The 20,694-nt window shown below is 45.2% G+C and overlaps 1 protein-coding gene and 1 long non-coding RNA gene across 6 annotated transcripts; both read right to left on the minus strand.

The window, feature by feature from the left end:
- Window positions 1-696: 696 nt before the first annotated feature.
- Window positions 697-18,890, minus strand: LOC117766037. Its single transcript, XR_004614657.1, has 3 exons — window positions 18,879-18,890; window positions 18,085-18,090; window positions 697-895 (listed from the first exon to the last, which is right to left on the minus strand). It is a non-coding gene; the product is annotated as an uncharacterized LOC117766037 (long non-coding RNA).
- si:dkey-89b17.4 (zinc finger protein 646) lies at window positions 4,754-20,316 on the minus strand. Of its 5 annotated transcripts, none has more exons than XM_034592683.1 (5): window positions 19,996-20,314; window positions 12,853-15,610; window positions 11,198-12,307; window positions 9,171-10,033; window positions 4,754-5,466 (listed from the first exon to the last, which is right to left on the minus strand). In XM_034592683.1, exons 2-5 carry the CDS (start codon window positions 15,399-15,401, stop codon window positions 5,036-5,038), a joined length of 4,953 nt encoding a protein of 1,650 aa, XP_034448574.1. In that variant the 5' UTR covers window positions 15,402-15,610; window positions 19,996-20,314; the 3' UTR covers window positions 4,754-5,035. The 5 variants fall into 5 exon arrangements, with proteins under 5 accessions (XP_034448574.1, XP_034448573.1, XP_034448575.1 ...); XM_034592682.1 differs by having other exon boundaries at window positions 20,030-20,313; XM_034592686.1 differs by lacking the exon at window positions 4,754-5,466 and adding an exon at window positions 11,020-11,115 and having other exon boundaries at window positions 9,902-10,035; window positions 11,263-12,307; window positions 20,030-20,316.
- Between the last annotated feature and the right edge of the window lie 378 nt (window positions 20,317-20,694).

Raw genomic sequence — 20,694 nt, forward strand, 5'->3', positions numbered from 1 at the left:
TCCTTTCCTCTGTGGCGTAAACACGGCGTCGACCACACATCATCCATCACCCCAGTTCCAGAGGCTCCGCCCACTGGCTCCTCTGATGAAAGTGCTTCCCTCCATATTAGGAAAATGAATCCCGCCTCCAGGGCTTTCCAGGCCACACCCCCTGATCACTTCAGAAGCCCTGTTAGCGGTTTGAACTCTCTCTCTCCCTCTGTTTAACACTATGTCTCTCGACCACAGCTAATTAGCCAACCTAAACCTCGGACTCTTTACCTGCCACTTCTACCCAGAGTTTAGCCAGATCCCACTCCTCCAAAACTTCCTGCCAGATCCCGAGAAGGGCCCCAAACAGGCCGCTAACACACCAAGCCCAACTGCCGACGGTTAGAGCGTCAAATGTAACTAAGAAAAAAGTGTTATAGTCCCATATAGACATCACGTCTGTCGGAGTCTCTCCACAGCTAAATCGTCCTAATGTCACGATGATTGAGTGACGAAAAGCTAAAGGCTTCATCATAATATTGTCGTTGGTCGCCACGGTAGCAGTCCGAACAAGCTGGAGTCCCGTTTCCCTGAAGTGTCTCAAGGTTGTTAGGACGTTAGCACCATCGTATTTCATCAGCCGTCTGCAAAACAGAGCAGTTTTAAAATCCTGTTTCTGCAGCTTCTCTGTCAGGTTCTGATGCGGCTGTTTCGTCCTCGCCTGGTTCCTGAAGGAGGTCTTTGCTTAAGTTTCTCAAAGCATTGAAGCACAAGACATCGCTCAAAGGTCAAACAGAAAATCAAATCTCAGGCTACATCCATACGACTTCGTTTTCATTATAAAAAAAAAATTGTCTGATGTACGCACGGCAAAACAGAGAAGTTTATATACTGCTAATCCCGCTTTAGTTTGAAAACTCCAGAGCTGCGTTTTATTCTGGATGAACAAAAACTGAGATGTTTGGAAATGTAGACGCTCACAGCCTCTTGCTGATTGGTTCTTTTCAGTCATGACGAAGACTTCTCTGATTTGTCTCCTGTCACATGACCTCTTTCCAAAAGAAAACACCTAGCCTCAGCTACCAGAGTAGAAACAACATGGAGAATAAAGTCGTACTGATCCTGTATTCTTTGCTAACAGAGATCCGCTTGATGTCGTGTGGACTTAGCCTCGATCCTTTGCCACAAACCAGTTGAACGTTGTCATGTTTTTCTGAGAAGGTTCGGCTGATGGAAGTAGCTCAGGTTTGTGTGGAGGAGCTTTACAAAGTGATTTGGTTCGAGTGCAGCTTCGATGGGTTTGAGGAGAACTTTCCTCCCAGAGTCGCCACCTTGTGTTGGGCCCGGTCTCTCGCCTCACACAGGCCTACCACAACAATGAGTGCAATATACAGAGAATCAAGGGCTTTCCTATTCATGCAGAGGCGTTCAGGCCCGGCCAATGAGCTGCGACCTCCTGCAGGAACTGACGTCATCACACAAACCTTCTAATGAAACCTCGTTGTTTCCGGGAAAATAAAGATCTGAGCTTTCTCTGGGGAAACGGCAGGAAAGAGACGTGAGGTCAGAAAAAAGATAAAAGCCAAACTAAAGGAGGACAGGGCCATCGCCATTTAGACGCAACTTTGACCGGAAATGCAACTTGTGTCCCGTTTTTTTTGTGTGCGTGTATGTGTGCGTAGCGTAATGTAAAAGCGATCTGTCCCCCCCCTCCAACCCCCCTTTCCTCCGACCCCCCCCTCTCTCGTACTGCTGTTGGCTGTTCTGTTTAGTTCATGTGATGTGCCAGTACCCCCCCTTTACCAATTTGCCTACCCCCCCCTCTTGCGCCCCGCCCCCATGGATCTTTAAGATGACAACTCTATGCAGATGCTGTCTTTTATAAGTGTGTCAAATTTTAATTTAAAATAAAAACTTAAAAAAACAAACCCTGACAGACATATTGAAATGACAAAAAACGAATAAAGAAAAGGATTGTTAAGTGTACTCCTCCTCTGCCTCGTGACGTCTTCTTGCTTTTTGTCTTTCACTCACGTTTCTCATATTCAGCAGCTTTGAAAACAGAGATTGTGTAGGAACCTGCACCAGGAAGTAGAGTTCACGTAACGTCACAACAGATTGTAAACATTTCACCATATTTGGCTCCATGTTTAAAAAGTCAGTCAGTGAGTCAATCAATCAATCAGTCAATCAATCAATCAATTCAGAGTTTCCACAGTAGAAACAGAATTTATTCATAAACAAATGCAGATGCAGAAGAAAATGAGAAGCACAAAAAGCGTGTTCTATACATGATCAAAGACTTAATATTTCTATTCAACATGATCAAAGACAGTAATATATTTATTTATCTATCTTATCATAGGTTTTATATCATTATCACTGCTGATGAGTTTGGTTTTACAATAAAACATTTTGTGATTCAATATATATAAAATATTCACAAACAGCGGAAAATTATAGAAACATAATTTGTGTCAGTTTATTTGCGACTGAAGGATGGAAAATATTAAAAACAAATCCATCATGAATTTGTGTTGATACATTCAGAAATACACAGATATATATCTTTATACATATATATAAATGAGATTTGTATATTTATTAATAACTAATTCACTAATTAAAGTTATATGGTGTTAATGTTGTGTCACTGATCAGATTTGTTTGTACAATAACTCAACATATAAACAGAAATAAAGTCTCAAGGTTTACGTTTTCAATAAAAAGTTAAATTACCGTCGTGTGAAGTGAAATTATTTAAAACTTGTTGCAGTTTTTATCAAACAGGATAAAAACGGTTCGTTTGTTGGAAAAACTAAAAACATCTGTTTGTTTTAAATTTTAAGTTTACGATGATTTCAATTTAAAGTTTTCAGTGACAGTTAAAAATATTTTCCAGCTGCTTCATGAAACATAGAAATAAAAACATCCTACAGTTTGTATAGAAGTCTACGGCTACGTTTCAACACCACACGTTCCACTGCACCATTTTGTATCCCCACTGAAATCAAGTGAATTATTGAGACATGAAATTATTATCTCCATAAAATGTATTTATTTTTCCCCAGATTTTCTCATATGACTTAGTTTTTCATGATAAACCTGGATCTGTCTTCAGATGAAGATTAACGTATTTGAACCTGTAATTAAACAACAGCGGCATCATGAGCTCAATAGATGTGAGAGATTAAAAAGTCATTAATAAGTTAAATATTTTTTCTCTTTGTGAAAACACTGAACTGTAGAAATGTGGGATAGATGACGGGACACAAAATGGCCGTCACCACGGCTGCAGGTGCTTGTCTCTCATTGGTCGATCCACACAAATAAAGTTCTTTCACCAACGACACATCGGAATTTTCACAAAAGTAAGTTTGTGGTTTTTCCAAGAAGTGAAAACAGCTGCAGATTGTGAGCGAGTGAAAGTCGACGACACACAATCACTTTTTTAATTTCTACTTCTGGTTAGTTTGTAACTATTAATAAACATATATAAACAATGAGTATATATATACGTGTGCGATCAGGCACCAAGTCAGAACAGAACGATGCAGGTAGAAAGTGATGAAGACGAGTCCAATGATGATGTTAATGGTCTGCAGGCGACTGTAAAACCATCATCCATCTCGTCCACCATGAATCAAGTTTCTCATTTTTACAGAAGCTAATTTTTGCCACTTTGAACATGTATTTTGAATAAATTTTCAATTCAAACTGAATCATAATTATGAGAAAATAATCTTGTTTTACTAAAGTGTGTAAAAATGACAGTGTTTTATGTTCCAGTGGCAGAAACAATGCTGTGTCATGATGTTTGGTTGTTAACCTGAAGATCTGAGTGAAGACGTGTCCGCTCCGAACGACCGTCACCATGACAACACGTTACAACATGCTACCACTGCAGCTCCAAGTTTTTTTACAGTTGTTACGAAGAACAAAAATGTCAGTTTACTGTCGACTTCAAGTCAACATGTGATCACTGTGCCAACAGTTCTCTCACAGAAACTCACATCAAGGTCAAGAACTATGATCTGACAAATGTTTCAGAAACTGTCGTCCATGAAAAAATACAAGACCCATAATGCACCTGGAGGTCTGGTCTGTGGAGGCAGAATAAATGTTAAAAGTTGAAATACATGAACATAGATGGAAATAGTTTCTCAGCGTCAGAGTCACAGGAGAAACAATGTTGATCCTGACGTGTTCTGCAGGTTCTGTCTGTGAGAACCAATGTCTGAGTCAGTGTCTCTGGACATGTTCTGGATCTTCTCCTGCAGCCTCCTAGTAACATGTGTGTAACATGTCCTCGTGAGTCCATGTGAGGACACAGCAGGACAATGTGTGGAAGCTTCCCAGAGAGCGAGTGGACGTGTTGACGAGGTTTCTAACACGTGACGGACGTGAAACTGGAAGAACACAAACATCTCAGGATGAAGAAGAGGAGCCGTACACGTAGAAGACGAAGACGTCCACTTGGAAACACGAGGAGTTTCCAGATCTTTTGGTGATGAGGGCCGACGCCGGTGTGGATGAGCTGTAAACAACAACACTGATCTTTCCACAGCAGAGTTTATACGTCATGTCCGGCCTCCTGCTGCTCTACAGGCTCCGCCTCCTGCTGCTCTACAGGCTCCGCCCCTCGCCTGGATGTTCCCACATGTTCCTGTTTGAACGAGTCGGACCCGACAACCTGCTGCTGCTGCTTCACATTCTAGTTTACATGTAGATTTCTACTGATTTTTTGCCTTTTGCTGTTATTTAATTTGAAAGTTTGAAGTTTTAGTGTTTAGATATTTTGGTGTTTTATGGACCAACAGCTGTGCACATGTGTTATGTGGATCTAATGGAAAAATGTAAGATTATAATTATGTTTTCTTACTGTTGGTTAAAACCACCTGGAACCAAGACTTGTTTCCGCACAAATCCTTTGATGTTTTTCAAAGTCAAATATTCGATTGTATATATTTCAACATGAAGTTTTGAGCAGGGGTCAGATTCCAGGCCTCCAGGGGCAGTGATGAGGTGCGTGGCCATTGTGCTTGTGTCACCGGGTCAGGACACATTATGTCTGGAAAGATCTGGAGGGGACGGTGAGAAAGGCAGACGACGTCCCTCTGGAGAGCGGCAGACCTCTCCAGTGCACCTTCATGTGGTGCCTCAGGTTGGACCGGGACGAGAAGCGCTTGTCGCAGTGCTGGCAGGAGAACGGCTTCTCCTTGGTATGGAGACGGCGGTGGCAGACGAGCGCTGTGGACACCCGGAAGGACTTGCCGCAGTCAGGACACTGGTAGCGTTTGGGCTCTGTGTGAATCCGACGGTGGTTCTTGAGGGACATCAGGTTGGGGAACTCTTTCTGGCAGGAGTTGCAGAAGTAGGTCCCAGTCTTGTGACTGTTCTTGTGGTTGAGGAGGGAGCTGGCGTGGCGGTAAGACCGCCCACACTGACCACAGATGAAGCCCCTGGAACCACTGGGTGACGTCACCGGACTCAAATCTGAGAGAAAAGAGAGTTTAAGATCGCCAAGAGTTCAAAATCAACGCCCCCTATCAGGATATACAGTCGCTGATCATCTTTATATAGTCACTGATGGTCTTTATATACAGTCACTGATCATCTTTATATACAGTCACTGATGGTCTTTATATACAGTCACTGATCATCTTTATATACAGTCACTGATGGTCTTTATATACAGTCGCTGATAATCTTTATATACAGTCACTGATCCTCTTTATATACAGTCACTGATCCTCTTTATATACAGTCACTGATAATCTTTATATACAGTCACTGATGGTCTTTATATACAGTCACTGATAATCTTTATATACAGTCACTGATGGTCTTTATATACAGTCGCTGATAATCTTTATATACAGTCACTGATCCTCTTTATATACAGTCGCTGATGGTCTTTATATACAGTCGCTGATAATCTTTATATACAGTCACTGATGGTCTTTATATACAGTCACTGATGGTCTTTATATACAGTCGCTGATCATCTTTATATACAGTCGCTGATGGTCTTTATATACAGTCGCTGATAATCTTTATATACAGTCACTGATCATCTTTATATACAGTCGCTGATCATCTTTATATACAGTCACTGATCCTCTTTATATACAGTCACTGATCATCTTTATATACAGTCACTGATCATCTTTATATACAGTCACTGATCATCTTTATATACAGTCACTGATCCTCTTTATATACAGTCACTGATGGTCTTTATATACAGTCTATAGGTTTAATATCTTCTAAACTAAACAGCAGCAGTTCATCACCGTGTGGACAGAAGAACCTAAAGGTCAGAGGTTAAAGGTCGTCTGTGTTACAGTGACCAGCTGTACCTAACAAAGTGACCACTGAAGAGCATTGAAAACACTCAGCTCCACTCTGGGGTTTTTTCAGCTATTTATTTTCAGTACTCAGCAGTAAGGGTTATAGTATATGGACAAGTTCTTCTGTTAAGAAATGAATTATCAAAACATAGTTTATAAAAGTGTATAATAAGCGTTACATATATGCATGGAAACCAAAAGTTAGAACTTAAAGTAAAAAAAGGGTTATAGTTCCAAACCAAACGTTTTCTTTTTCTTCTCTAAAAACTATTTAAATGCAGGCCGGAAAAATGTAATATTTAAAAAGAAAATAAAACCAAACATGGTGAAGGAAGCAAATGTAAAAATAAAAATAGAGAATGTACAGTTATTTCTGTGTCTAGATCACATGACTCCTACAGCACTTGACGGTCACTGCACGGCTTTGACTTTTCATCTTTTTTCAAACTAGCACCAGTGCTGGTGGAAACGCTGACAGACTGGTTTTAAACACACAGAGTCAAAAACGATTTTAAATAAAAAGGGAGAAAATAACATCAATAAATACAAGAGGTTACCATGAAACATAAAAAAGGTTCAAATGATGAGGACTGAGAATCACCAAGTCGTCCCTTTTCAACGCCAGTTTGATTTCTGTGAAACGGGGGGGGGGGGCGAGAAGAGATAAATATGGAAGAAAGGGATGATGGGAAGCCTTGACCGAGAGCGACAACTTCACTGGGTAAAAAAAACACTTTCCATTCTGACGTTCCAGTTCCTTAAATCTTCAGAGTCCATCAACGGTTCTGTCATCTCCACAGAACAGAGGGATGTGGATGGGGGATGGGGGGGTGGTACATCAACAAAGCTCTAAACTCACATCCTAAAGACTAGTGCCGTCCATTACACGTGTTAATGATAATAATATGAGGATAATATAAATAAATGCATTACTACAATGATCTGTCGTCTTTTTTCCTTCGTATAACAGAGGTCTTGAAGGTAAGATTACAACAACACAACACATTTACAGCTTCCTGTCGTCATCAGTGTTCCTCTTCCAGCTGCCACTTCACGTCATATCGTAACAAGTCCGAGAAACAGACCCGAGACCTGATGTTCACACAAACAGACTCAAAGACTGAGATGAGCCGACGCCGCCTCGTTTTCTATGTTGTCGCTGAAATTGATTGAAGGATTAACTTGTCAAGTGTGAAACAGCTGCTGTGATGTCATCAAACGGGGCCGTCTCTATGAATCCTGACGCCATCATATCCCACCGGCCATTGGTTCAGCCCTGATGACATCACAGCAGCTCTTTCACAGATGATCCCCGTCAATCATTTACACTGACAACATAGAAAATACGACCCAGGATCACGGAGTTTTCCTTTATTAACAAACATCATCATCATCACAGCGTGACAACTAACCTCAGTGTACGCACAGTAAGAACCGGATTGAGCTAGTTTACCTTTACACCATCCTTGAGAGAAGCTCTGAAAACAAAGATCATTCTGATCGGTGACGTGGCACCGCCCACCGCTACCTATAATCTCGAGTCGTTCTGCAGCGTAGCGTGTAAAACCTCATCTACATGAAAATGTTCCCTCACGTTACAGCAACGCATCGTTTGGTTTCCTGTGGAATGGAGGTGTGGTTATTTTCTACTCAACTACAGTCAACAACTCGAAGCAGAAAATCACGTCAAAACACATCGCTGCAGTGACATCATGTAAAAATTGCTCTGTCAAAGCCGAATGCGTGACTTCCTGCTGTTAAACCCAGAAGTGAGAATGAGGCATCGGGAAGTGGTGAACGTGGAAGCTGCAAAAGCATGAAGCTCATCAAACACACACATACAGTTACAGCAGACCCTCAGAGACCAAAGCATCTTCTCTTCAACCATAAAAACTCACACAAGTCTTTGCTGTCGCTGTCAAACCATTCAGGGACAAAGGAGAAAGAAGCCAAACTTTACCAGAACCTCCTCTGCATCGACACATTGGTCACTAGGATAAAAACAGTCTGGACTTGGTTCGGACCACCTTGGTCAGAATATGGATTAAAAACATTGTGACGAAGGCAACAAGAGAAAATTCCATCGAGAAAAAAACTCCCCACGAACTTTATCAGAAACAACACTGACACCGGTTGACTCGAGAGACTGACACGGACACGATGTCTCATTAGAAAAGAAGGCATCAGACCCTCACAGCAGCTCTGTCAAACCGTCACAACCACAGGACTCAGTGTTCACGAGCTGGTCTTGAGCAGTCTGGACTCAGCTCAGGGTCTGTGGCCCAAATCCTCATTGATGTTCCAGAGCGAGGAAGAAGCTCAGTGTTAGGGGGCAACATGCAGGAGGGAGGCGTAGTGAAGTCCATGCAGCTGATAAAAACTACATCATGTCTGTCTGCAGTCCATGAGCCTGCCCCCCTGCCCCCCGTCAGTCAGTCCTTCTGAGAGTGACAGTCGCATGGCCTTGTGGGAACATCCGTGAATAAGCCTCGGCTCGAAAAGTTTAGAAAGATACTAGAGACGTGTGAGCAACTGAGTGTATGTGCACGTCTTCCATTTCAGCCAAGTGTCAGAGTGAGTGTGTGTGTGTGGCGTCCACTTTGTGTTTGGGTATGTTCACGTCATGTAGGACCAGGACTGACACACACTGTCTTTCACTCACACACCACAGCCACACATGGAAATGAGGAAGAGGAGCATGAGCAGGAGGAAGAGCAGTGTTGGCACCTCCAGAAACCTTTGCATGTGACTGCCACCCCTCCTCCCCCCATTTGACCCCCACCCCCAACAGTCCCACCCCCTCCCCCACTCATCCCAAAGCTTATATGAATGGGCCACCGGGCATACCCAGGAAGTTGGGCGCACCCATGGCCATGGGAGGGGGCGCCGTTGAGCCGCTCCAGTGCACCTTCATGTGGTGCCTCAGGTTGGACTTGGAGGAGAAGCGCTTGTCGCAGTGCTGGCAGGAGAACGGCTTTTCCTTGGTGTGAATGCGGCGGTGGCAGATGAGTTGTGTGGAGACACGGAAGGACTTGCCGCAGTCCGGGCACTGGTAGCGTTTGGGCTCTGTGTGAATCCGCCGGTGGTTCTTGAGGGACATCAGGTTGGGGAACTCTTTCTGGCAGGAGTTGCAGAAGTAGGTCCCAGTCTTGTGACTGTTCTTGTGGTTGAGGAGGGAGCTGGCGTGGCGGTAAGACCGCCCACACTGGTCGCAGACATGGGACTTAATGACCTCACTGCTGCCCCCACGACTGCGGGCTTTGGCCACGCTGCCTGGGTTGAGTCCTTGCTCTTGCATCAAGGTGAGGTCCAGGCCTGACCCCCAGCCCAACTCCTGGGAGCCCCCTGGTCGGGGCTGCTGGGCTCTGGGCTGGCGGGGCTGTGGTGTCTGGCCATGGGTGATCTCCATATGGAGTCTGAAGCTGGACTGCGTAGGAAAGGCTCGTTGGCAGGACCGGCATGTCAGTTCCCGTTGCTTCTGGTGGACTCGGCGGTGGTTGTAGAGCTGGGAGGAAACACGAAAGGCCTTGCCACAATCATGGCAACGGTGGCGCCGTGTCTCAGAGTGGATACGGCGGTGGTTTTTCAGGGCAAGCAGGTTGGAATAGGTCTTGAGGCACACAGCGCAGTGGTAGATGCCGACGGTGTGGGTGTTCTTGTGGTTGAGGAGGGAGCTGGCATGGCGGTAGGAGCGGCCACATTGATCACATCTGTGCAGATACAAAGACGTAAAAACAAGAGGGGGGGGGGGGGGGGGGGGGGGTGTAGGAAGGGGAGGAGGGCCAGAAGGAAAGAAAAAGAGATTAGCAACGGAAGGCGGTTGTTTGTTTTCATTATACTAGCCAAATTAATCTCAGGCTACTGGTTACCACTTTATTTTTCAGAATCACTGAAACATTTTAACTACTCATCATCTAAGATGTTGTACATACAGGTATATGATCTGAAATCCGGCTTAAAGCTTTTAAAGAAGACTATAACAAAGTGGTGTACCAATTAAAGTTATGATTGCTAGAAAGGTCATAGGGGAGAGGACTGCCGGGTGGGTCAGGAAGGAAGGGACATGGGAGAAACTATGGACTAAGTGGGATTCATGTAGGGAACTGGGAGGTATCTGCTGCTCCCTGCACTGCACAAATGGACACAAGCTTCAAATAGCTTCTTTCACAACTGAGAACAATTTCCTGACACTTCACCACCTTCTTTTGGGTGATTACTAGTTCTGAATATAGGATGCAAACCAATCAAACATACCAGTAGAACCTCAATCATGTCAGACTGTTGTTGCGTGCAGCAACTGTGCAGTAGTAAAGAATCCATGAACCTCTAGACATGTGCAGTGCAGCTAGCTCCAAATACTTCCTAATCCTCCCTGTGACTTCAATTTGCCAAGACAATCACAATGTCCCATCACATAACTGCAGTTTCTAGGCTAATAAATGGCCAGTATATTTATTCTAACTAAAGAAAACAAACACACAAATCAAAAACTACAGTCAACATCAGAGCAAGAGTGAGGAACACACAACATCAATGCTTAAGATTTTGCTAATGTGCTACACAAAGAATTCTACAAATCTGTGACAAAGTGTGCTAAGAAAACAGCATGAAAACAGTAAACATGTTTGATTGTAGGTTCCCTAAAAAAATTGAGTGTGTGATATATGCTAACTGAAAGCAAACAGGGTTGACTTATCTGGTCTCTCCACTAATTCAATTTGTCCAAACTTCAGAAAAATCCGAATTCCGGCACGCGTATGGTCCCAAGGAAGCCGGATTGGAGATCATATACCTGTAATAGACATGTAGAGACCTAAATTTATCTTCTACTTTTTTCAACTTCGAAGAATCACAAACAACTGACGAGAACTCACGTGTACCGACACTCTTCGCCCTCTCCCGTGGGTGCAGTGGGCTTCCTCCTGACTTCCATGCCTACCTGGTTCTCCCCGCAGCGATGCCTGGCCAGACCGGACCTCCCCTGGAAACTCTTCCCACAGCTGGGGCAGCCAAAGGGGGTAGCACCCTCCTCGTGGACTTTCTGATGGTTGCGGAGGAACCTGGCCAGCCGGAAGGCTTTCCCACATGTGTGGCAGATGTGCTTCTTCCGTTGCGTGTGGATGCGCATGTGGTTCCGCAGCGCCATGTAGTTAGTGTAGGGCTTGTCACAGAAGTTGCACCGGAAGTTGCCTGTCTTGTGGGTGTGCTTGTGGTTCAGCAAGGAGCTTGCATGTTTGTAGGCGCAACTGCACAGGTCACAGGCGTAGGGTCTCTCATCAGAGTCCAGGTCAACAGAGCTTCTCTCCATGCTGATGTTGGTGGAGCTGTTGGTGGAGGAGGACGAAGGCAGGTGCTGGGCTGGGCAGTCATGGGCTGCAAGCTCATCAGCAGTAGCAAAGCCTTCACAGCAGCCATCGCACTCAAAATCCATCTGGGCCCCAGGGCCCTGTGGGCCTTTGCACAGGCCAGCTGTAGAGTGGGTAGCTAGCTGTCTCTGAGTGCGGAAGCCCTTCCCACACTCTTGGCAGTTATGCTTCTTCTGGGCAAAGTGGAGACGTAGGTGGTTTTTCATTGCCAGCCTGTTGGGGTACGTAGAGTTGCAAACATTGCAGTGGTACTCCCCAATTTTGTGAAGGTTCTTGTGATTGGCTAGGCTGCCTGCATGTCGGTATGTCTTTCCACATTCTTCACAGGCAAAAGGCCGCCGTCCATTTTCAGCAGGGTCAAACTTCTGAGGTCTGGAAGTTCCAGCTGAAGAGTAGGGTTTCTTGAACCCCTGATGGCTGTATTTGACACCCATTGCCTGGCCCTTCGATGACTCTCCTCTCATAGTCTGCATTTGAGATGGGCCTGGCTGCTGGAAGCGGGAACCGTTTGGGCCAGTCCGGACAAGACCTTTGGCCCGATGCTCCTCGTGTAGACGGAGGTGGTTAATCAGCTGCTTTTGGATCTTGAAAGCCTTACCACATTCTTCACACTTGTGCCTGCAGCAGGGATGGGTAGAAAAAACAATAGAAACAAGAAACCAATTATCTTCAACCAATATCAGGGTAGCAGTGCTATTTAATGTGACTCTTTGTGGAGGCTATTATTTGATCAACTTTGGCCGACAAGTCAAAGTCCTTATAGAGTTGGCAGCGAGAGGATAATGTTATGTCACTCACTATGAATCTGAATATATACCATGGCAGACAGCCTTCAGAAAAACCACAATTCTAAATTAAATTATGAGTGTGGAGAATTGACCAAGATGGAATTAAACAGTTAACTCAACACAATGATTGACATGGTTAACACAGCAGTTGTGTCCAAAGAAGTAAATGTCCAATATTTATCAACAGTTGTGGGACATGTCTTTTTTATTGGAACTTAACTCATTCACTTGTCATAAAGTGTAACTAAAACATTTCTTACCCTAATGCCAAACTCAGATAGCATTCCAAACATTTCCTCAAATATTGGTAAACATTTGCATTGTCTTTAAAATGTACAGTATTTGACAGAAAATTGCAAAGAATCAGGGACCTACCTTTTCAGGTCAAAGTGGGTCCTTTGGTGATTCTTGAGAGCCAGCAGATTGTAGTAGCGTTTTTGACATACCAAGCAGCGAAAAACACCAGTTTTATGTGACTTCTTGTGGTTGAGGAGTGAGCAGGGGTGTCTGTATCCTCGTCCACACTGGTCACACTTGTGGGGCTTGTCACTTTGGTCAACCATAGGCCTGCGTCCATCACCACCAACATCACGGCTCCCCCCAGCAACCCCACCACCAACGCCATCACCTCCAGACATCCCTTTGGCTCCATTCAGGCCCTGCTTGCTCAGTGAACTGGCCCGATTCTTACCAGGACATAGGTGGGTGATTAGGTGGTGGCGGTCAGCGAAAAACATGCCACAGTCAACACAAATGTGGTTGCGCCCATCCATCTTGTCATTGCCATTAGCTGAGCTGCTTCCAATACTCTGTTGCTGGCCATCTGGCCTTTGGGGGCCATGGACTAACTGGTGATTCAGGAGGTCCTGCTTCCTGGAGAAGCTCTGGCCGCAGGTGGAGCAGATCATTCTCCAATCCTGTTCCAGGTTGGAAGGTCCTGGTCCTGTTGGGTTGTTGGCATGGCTACGCAGGTGGCTCCTAAGAGCTCTGAGGCTGGCATAGTGGTTACCGCACACAGAGCACTGATACACTTCTCCATCATCCTCGTCACCTTTGTCACTGTTCCCCATTCTCTTTCCTCCGCTTTGGGAGTACTGTCGTTGGCTGCCGCCTTCTTTCAAGTTACTGGAGCTTCCAGCAGGTAATGAGGTTCCACTAGAGCTGTGATAGTTCATGTTCCCCATAAAACCATTGGACATGTTGCCTTGCTGCTGTGGCTGCTGGCCATGGCGGGGACACATGTGTGACTTGATGCCTGATACATCTCCATACATCTCACCACAGTCAGCACACACATGTCTGTCAGCCTGACGGTGCGCTGAGTTGCTCTGGGAAAGTGAACTGCCATCAAAACGATCATGAAACTCAAGCGAGTCCAACCCACTGCTGTGACCACCATCTGGTACAAAGTGGGCAGCATCACCGAGATTCCCTGGCAGTGAGATTGGAGTGGTGGCACCACTGCCTTCCTGGACATAGCTCTGCTGGGAGTCCAGTGTTAGTGGCTCTGGAGATAGCCAGTCATTGCTGTCGTTATTAATAGGCTGGTTTGAGGAACGTCCCTTGTGGCTTCGTAGGTGGCTGTGTAGTGCTGCCAGGTGAGGGTACTGCTTACAGCAGATGGTGCACTGGTAGTGGCCTGTCTGATGGCAACGTTTGTGGTTCACGAGACTTCCTGCATGCCGGTAACTTTTTCCACACTCCCCACACTTAAAGCGGCGCTCTCCATCATCTGGAGAATGGGCCTGGGGCACACGGCCTCCAGATGGAGAAGATACTGAGCCCTGTGATCCAGAACTTAGTGTGTCAGAGTTGAGGATGGATCCGTCCTGCCCATGGGAAGCAGGGTGGGGATCATGGGTTAAATAGTGGACTTTCAAAGTCTCCAGATCTGGGTGCCCTGCGCCACAGTATGCACACGTGTAGATGGGATTGTTGACTGGAGGGCCCATGATAGGGTCATAGGGACCTCTTTTCTCAGTGGGCAGGGGTGGCAGAGGCAAAGGGTCCCCCAGGGCTGGTGTGTATGCTGGGGATCGAACTGCACTCAGATTGTGAGGCATGATGCCTGGGAAACTGCGGGGCAGGCCAAGGGAGGGCGAGGCTGTGTTGTGCAGCAGGATGTGCTCCTGAAAGTCTGCTTTATTTGGCAGCGCTACCTGGCAGAGATGGCAGAAACACGAGGCTGTGTCTTCGCTCTGGGATGACTGAGTGCCACTACTGCCACTACCACTGCTGCTCACCATTGATGCCCCGGGAGTCTTGAACTTCGAGTGAGTTCTCTCGTGGCTGTTTAGGGCAGCCAGGTTGCTGAATTGTTTGAAACACACAGAGCACTTAAAAGTTCCTTGTTGGTGACACTTCTTGTGGTTCACCAGACTACCGTGATGCCGGTAGGTTCTGTCACACTGATCGCACTTGAACGGTCTGTCCCAAGCGTCGTCAGATTCAGGGGAGCCTTTTTTTCCGTGTTCCTCTGTCTCGTGGCTTTGTAGGACGCTATGTCCCATACCACTATTATTCAAATGGGAGCGGCCAAACCCGTCGGAGAGGTCCTGGGCGAGACCGTAGTCCCTCTCGTCGTGGCCTGCGTCTTCAGGTACTTCTTCGCTCTCTTCTTCTGTGTGCGCACTACTGGGAGACAATGTATGGATACGAAGGTGGTTCTTCAAAGCTACAGCGTTGGGTAGGGTACGGGTACAAACGGGACACTGGAAGGACCCCACTTCGTGAGACTTTTTGTGATTAGCTAAGCTAGCTGCGTGCTTGTAAATTCGGCCACACTGTTCACACTCAAAACGTCCGGTCTCTTCTTGCTGATAATGTGCTTTCATATGTTCTAGAAGACTTGGAGTACTCGGGCAAACCATATCACATTCTTTACAGGGGAATCCCTTGGCACGACTCATATCATGCATTGCCATAGTACTCTAAAGCAAATCAGTTGGAGGGATTCACGGTTCACAACAGAGCAATGAACAGTGATGTAAGGGGGGTGGAGGAGGAACAGTGGGGCTTAGCTCTTCAGTGGAGGTCAAAGATGGCAGCCAGTTTCTCCCCAAGAGCCACCAGCGCTGGTCCAGCCAATCGGGACCCACCCTTGGAGGTGGTGACCCTGTTGGGGTCGGTCTCACTGTGAAGACAAGAAGAAAACAGAAGGTGGTTACTTTGAGTCTTCATTTTAGCTTTAACATTTAAAAAAAAAAAACTAAAAAAACCCTCAAGCTCATCTGAGAATTTTAACAGACAACAATACCACAATTCTCAAACATGTAAGATAGTGAAACATTATTCAACATGCTGATCTTTTGACCTCATAAAGCATTAGGTCAAAATGAACAGATTTTCAGTAAACTTGGTGTAAAAGGGGGAATTTGGATGAGCTGTGTGAGCTCTGAGTGACATTCTAATTTTGTAATATCATTTAATGATCAAAAAAGACAAATTATCCTTATCAACAGCAGATCATTGCATGAATTTTCATCGTAGAGTCAAAAGATGTGATTGTATCTTAATTGAAGGATTTCAACACGTCACGTTGCCTTTGGATCTGACAATATACAGCTGCACCAGTCACACCTGACAGCCCTCTGCAGGACACACCTTTGTTTACAGTGTAAAGAGGATGACGCTCTGCTCTGAATCCCCCACAGAGCTGCGCTGCCCCCCCCCCACCAACAGTCAGAAGGTCTCCGACCAGAGGAAGGTCATTTACTCTGTAGCTGCTTTCAGATGTGCACTGACCGGAGGAGGTGCACTTCTGAAAGCAAATGTCCTCAATTTACACTTTAACAATAAACACCACCACGTATCACAAGTTATTAGGACGTACAGGACGTTTACTTTGTGATTGTTTTAATCGCTCTGGAGTTTATGAGACATGTTTAAACCTGCGACACAACACGAGACGTCAGGACATCAGGCTAAAGTGACCAATGATCTGACATCGATTAATAACTAAATACACGTGGTTATCAGTTCTTGTGTGAAGGACAGAGACGAACACACACAGACAGAAGTTCTTCCGCAGATTACGACGTAAGACAATGTTTTAACTTCATTGTGGCAGAAGAAGCGACGCCGTTTATCCAGAACCATAAATATGAATTCAGCAGGTGTTTATAAAGATCAGTTCTAAGTGTGATGATTAGAAAACATCAGAGGAGTAATGGCTTCAGTGCAGTGGTGCTGCTAAGGGGGGCCAGGCGGGTTTGTCCTTTTAAGCTTTAGGTGCAGCATATGAGTCTAACCTAAACCTTATTTTGTATATTACAGCACACTTGAAATAACAACAGTCTATGATACTTTTTAAGTACTTTCTAAATAACAAAGGGAGTTCATATTTGTCTGACTGATTCTATCCACTGATATTAATCCATGAAAAAGCAGCGATGTGTCAGAAAATTGTGGATGTGATACATTGAAATCCATCGTTGTGCATTTGAGTCGTTGACTCGCGAGACTAGTGAGGGTTCAAACCTCGGTTATTCAGATTATTATTCAGTCATTTGTGTAATTTGGTCGAAATACAAATACACCTGCTGAAGAATAAATAAAGTAAAAGGTAAATTAGTAGCTGGGAGATAATTAAGATGCGTTAGTGCACGTTATTACACACAGTCAACTTACAAGTCACTAATCAGATCAATAGTTCTTAAAGAACCAGAGTGATTTAAGTGAGTCAATGGCTGAGACAGTTGTAACAAGATTGTCTCTAATCTGTACCAGATTACAGCAGGCCACCATGTTAATCTGCCCTGACACACACACACACACACACACACACACACACACACACACACACACACACACACACACACACACACACACACACACACACACACACACACACACACACACACACACACACACACACCTTCTGAAGAACCTCTCAAAGACTTTCCATGTTTCCTTCTAAAGATTCTCTAGGAAAAATGCATTGGGGGGGGGGGGGGGGCAGCGCTGGAAGCCTGTGTCCATCTTTTTAGACATTACCTGCGGATAAAGTCCGGAGAATTTGGTCCAGACTTTACCTGCAACAGGAAGTTTTCTGCACGGACTCGTTCACATTCTTCAGGTGAGCGGTGGAGCAGCAGACAGAGACAGGAAGTGACGTATTAATTGACAAGCATATGAATTTTCAATGTGAAAAAGCGGAGCCACACAAATAGAAGACACAGATGTAGATGTCAAGAGTTTTTGGTTATAAGAGCCGACTCCTGTGTCATGTGCTGGAGAAAAAAATCTCATGATCTCTGCAGTGGAATTCATGTTACTTCCTGCCTCTGTCTGCTGCACCTTCACCTGAACGCTGTGTGGTTGTGAACACGACTGAGCGGACAATCTCCTGCTAGGTTGTTCATGTGTGAAAGACAAACTCCGGAGAAAGCCTCAGTTCTGAGGACATCCTCAAAGGGTTCATGTCAAAAACATTGTAAAGAATCAGTGAAGTGACTTCAGATAAATAATATTTCTGATTTTAATACTTACATAATATACTAACTGGAGAAAGCCAGACAATTGTAAAATGTTTAATATATATAATATATATTTATTATAATCACACCTAATGCTGTTATTTTCTATATTGAGGATGTTTATATAGACATTGGGCTGGAAAAGCTTTAAACACATAAGAACCATTTTTCTGTGACTGATATTAAAGGAGATATGATCAAAGCAACAGAGTTCATCAGCTCATATTTAATTATGATCAGAGACACGTGAAACTTCACTTTGTTTCTCGTGTGAACAAGTGACAATGAAAACATCTGATATATTGACATAAATCAAACAGGTGATATTCTACTGGAGGTTTGTTGTGTCCGACACACCAGACATCACAAATCATCCAGATGTTTGACGTGAGACACTTTTCATTTTAATCCTAACAGATTAAAATCCACAAATTGCTTTTCATCATGTTATAACCTAGTTTTCATTTTAACATCTTCACATTCAGTTACTGTGACAAATCTGTAATCTGTATGTGGAAGAGTGTAGGCGAAAGTATTTTGCAGTGGAAACTACTATTTCACAGAATAAACTATGTAGAAAAGATGTTTATTACACACACACCCCTTTTGATCGAGCTCTAATGATCAATAAAATTCTTTAATACCTCCAGCTGATCACATGTGAATATCTTTAATTATAAACTGTGCAGTGTTGTTTATGGACTCTGACATCCAACTCTTTTCCCACATTTTTGTAAATCAAACATTTTATTATTACACATCAGTAGCTGATTCCCTGATAATAAATAATTGTTACATATAGTTTGTCATTCTGTAAAAATTCACTTTAATTTCCATCATTTCAGAGTCGACTTAAACATCAGCATGTTCATAACATGACACAAATATCTCACTGACGCGAAGTTGCCCTTTGCACATATTCACATCAGAGCTGCGATGGTTGATTACCTTTGTACTTTAGTGACATTGAATAGAAACATTTAAACATTTAAACAGCAGCTGGAGACGCTGGTTAGTTATAAACTTTAAAACCTGTATCTGACTCCGTGTTTATTCCACATGAGACTCAATGATGTGATCGATCATCTTCTGAATCAGCAGCCAATCATCGTCTCTCTCCTCATGTAAACAGCTTCATACAAACCAGCAGGAAACACGTTTATTCTCCACAAACATCTGAAACTCTGGATCCTCCTGCGGCTCCTCGCTCCATCAGGCCGAAGCGGAGCCGCAGGAGCCGCAGGAGCCGCAGGGCTCCCTGACCTTGGCCCGTCTCCTGTCGGTTCAGCCCCAGCACGAATCATCGGGACAAAGCGGAGCATCGCCGCCGACATTTCCTTCCACCGACCCCCGATTTAACCGCGGGAGTGACACCCGAGCCCCGGACGGCCGTGGAAGGGAACCGAGTGCGATCGTGATCCGTGAACAGCCGCGTCGTTTCAGCCACGAATGTCCGACATGATGCTCCCAGCAGAGCGGGACTGAACCTGCGGCCATCAGCCACTTTCACTGAGACCCCATCTCCGTCGGAAAATGGCTTTCGAGCAGCGAGCCATTTTCCCCCATGCTAACGAGCTAGCGTCGCTTTCTTACCCCCACACACAGCCCGTTAGCACATCGGCTACACCCGGTGCCAGAGAAGAGTCCGGCCGCTGGAGACACGACGCGGCCGCACAGAGTGAGCAACACGGAGCGATTCACTCCGTCACGGTCAAACGATTCGTGAATAAAACGGTGAAAACAGACACGGCCGAGCTAGCGTTAGCATTAGCACATGGCTAGTTAGCACCCTCCCCCCGCCATGAGAAATTTTCACAACAACTAAATAAAAACATTACAATCACGCAGCTGCGTGGATTTAAACACGCACGTGTTCATCCACACCGCACCCACACACCGCACCCACACCTCCCGCAGGTGAAGCTGCGGCCGCCGCGAGGGCTGCTAGAGGTTGGCGCTGCAGCTAGCATTAGCATCCCGAGGCTAACCCGGAGCTACACAAAGATGTGGACAAACACACCGCGGCCCCGCGCACACAAACCTCGGTGTTATGCCGAGAATCGCTCCTCACTCACCCCTCTGATGGCCGCTGTGGCCGCCGGGTGGACGATGCACGGCGCGGAGGTGCAGAATGTGCACGTTTCACGGATTAGACATGGTTCTTTATTTCTCCTCCTCCCGCTCCACCGCAGACTCCGGGTTCTCGGGTCTTTCCCCTCCGCCGCTCAGACACTCACTTCCTGCCGCTGCTAGCGGAGCGCACACGGCAGCGCGTCACTATGCGCAACTGCAGCAGCGGCGCGGCACCGCGCGGCAGCGCGGCAGCGCGGGTTTCCGCGCGTCGCAGAGAATAACCGAGACAGACAGATGAAGACGATGATGAAGAAGATCAAGATGATGATGAAGTTGATGATGATGATAATGATGATGAAGAAGAAAATGATGGTGGTGGTGATGATGATGAAGAAGAAGATGATAATGATGATGAAGAAGAAAATGATGATGATGGTGAGATGATTAAGAAGATGATGATTATGGTGATGATGATGATGATGATGATGAAGAAGAAAATGATGGTGGTGATGATGATGATGATGATTATGGTGAAGATGATGATGATGAAGAAGAAAATGATGGTGGTGATGATGAAGATGATGATGGTGGTGATGATGAAGATGATGATGATGAAGAAGAAAATGATGGTGGTGATGATGAAGATGATGATGATGAAGAAGAAGAA

Source organism: Hippoglossus hippoglossus, chromosome 8 (assembly GCF_009819705.1).
Source record: "Hippoglossus hippoglossus isolate fHipHip1 chromosome 8, fHipHip1.pri, whole genome shotgun sequence".
Taxonomy (NCBI): domain Eukaryota; kingdom Metazoa; phylum Chordata; class Actinopteri; order Pleuronectiformes; family Pleuronectidae; genus Hippoglossus; species Hippoglossus hippoglossus.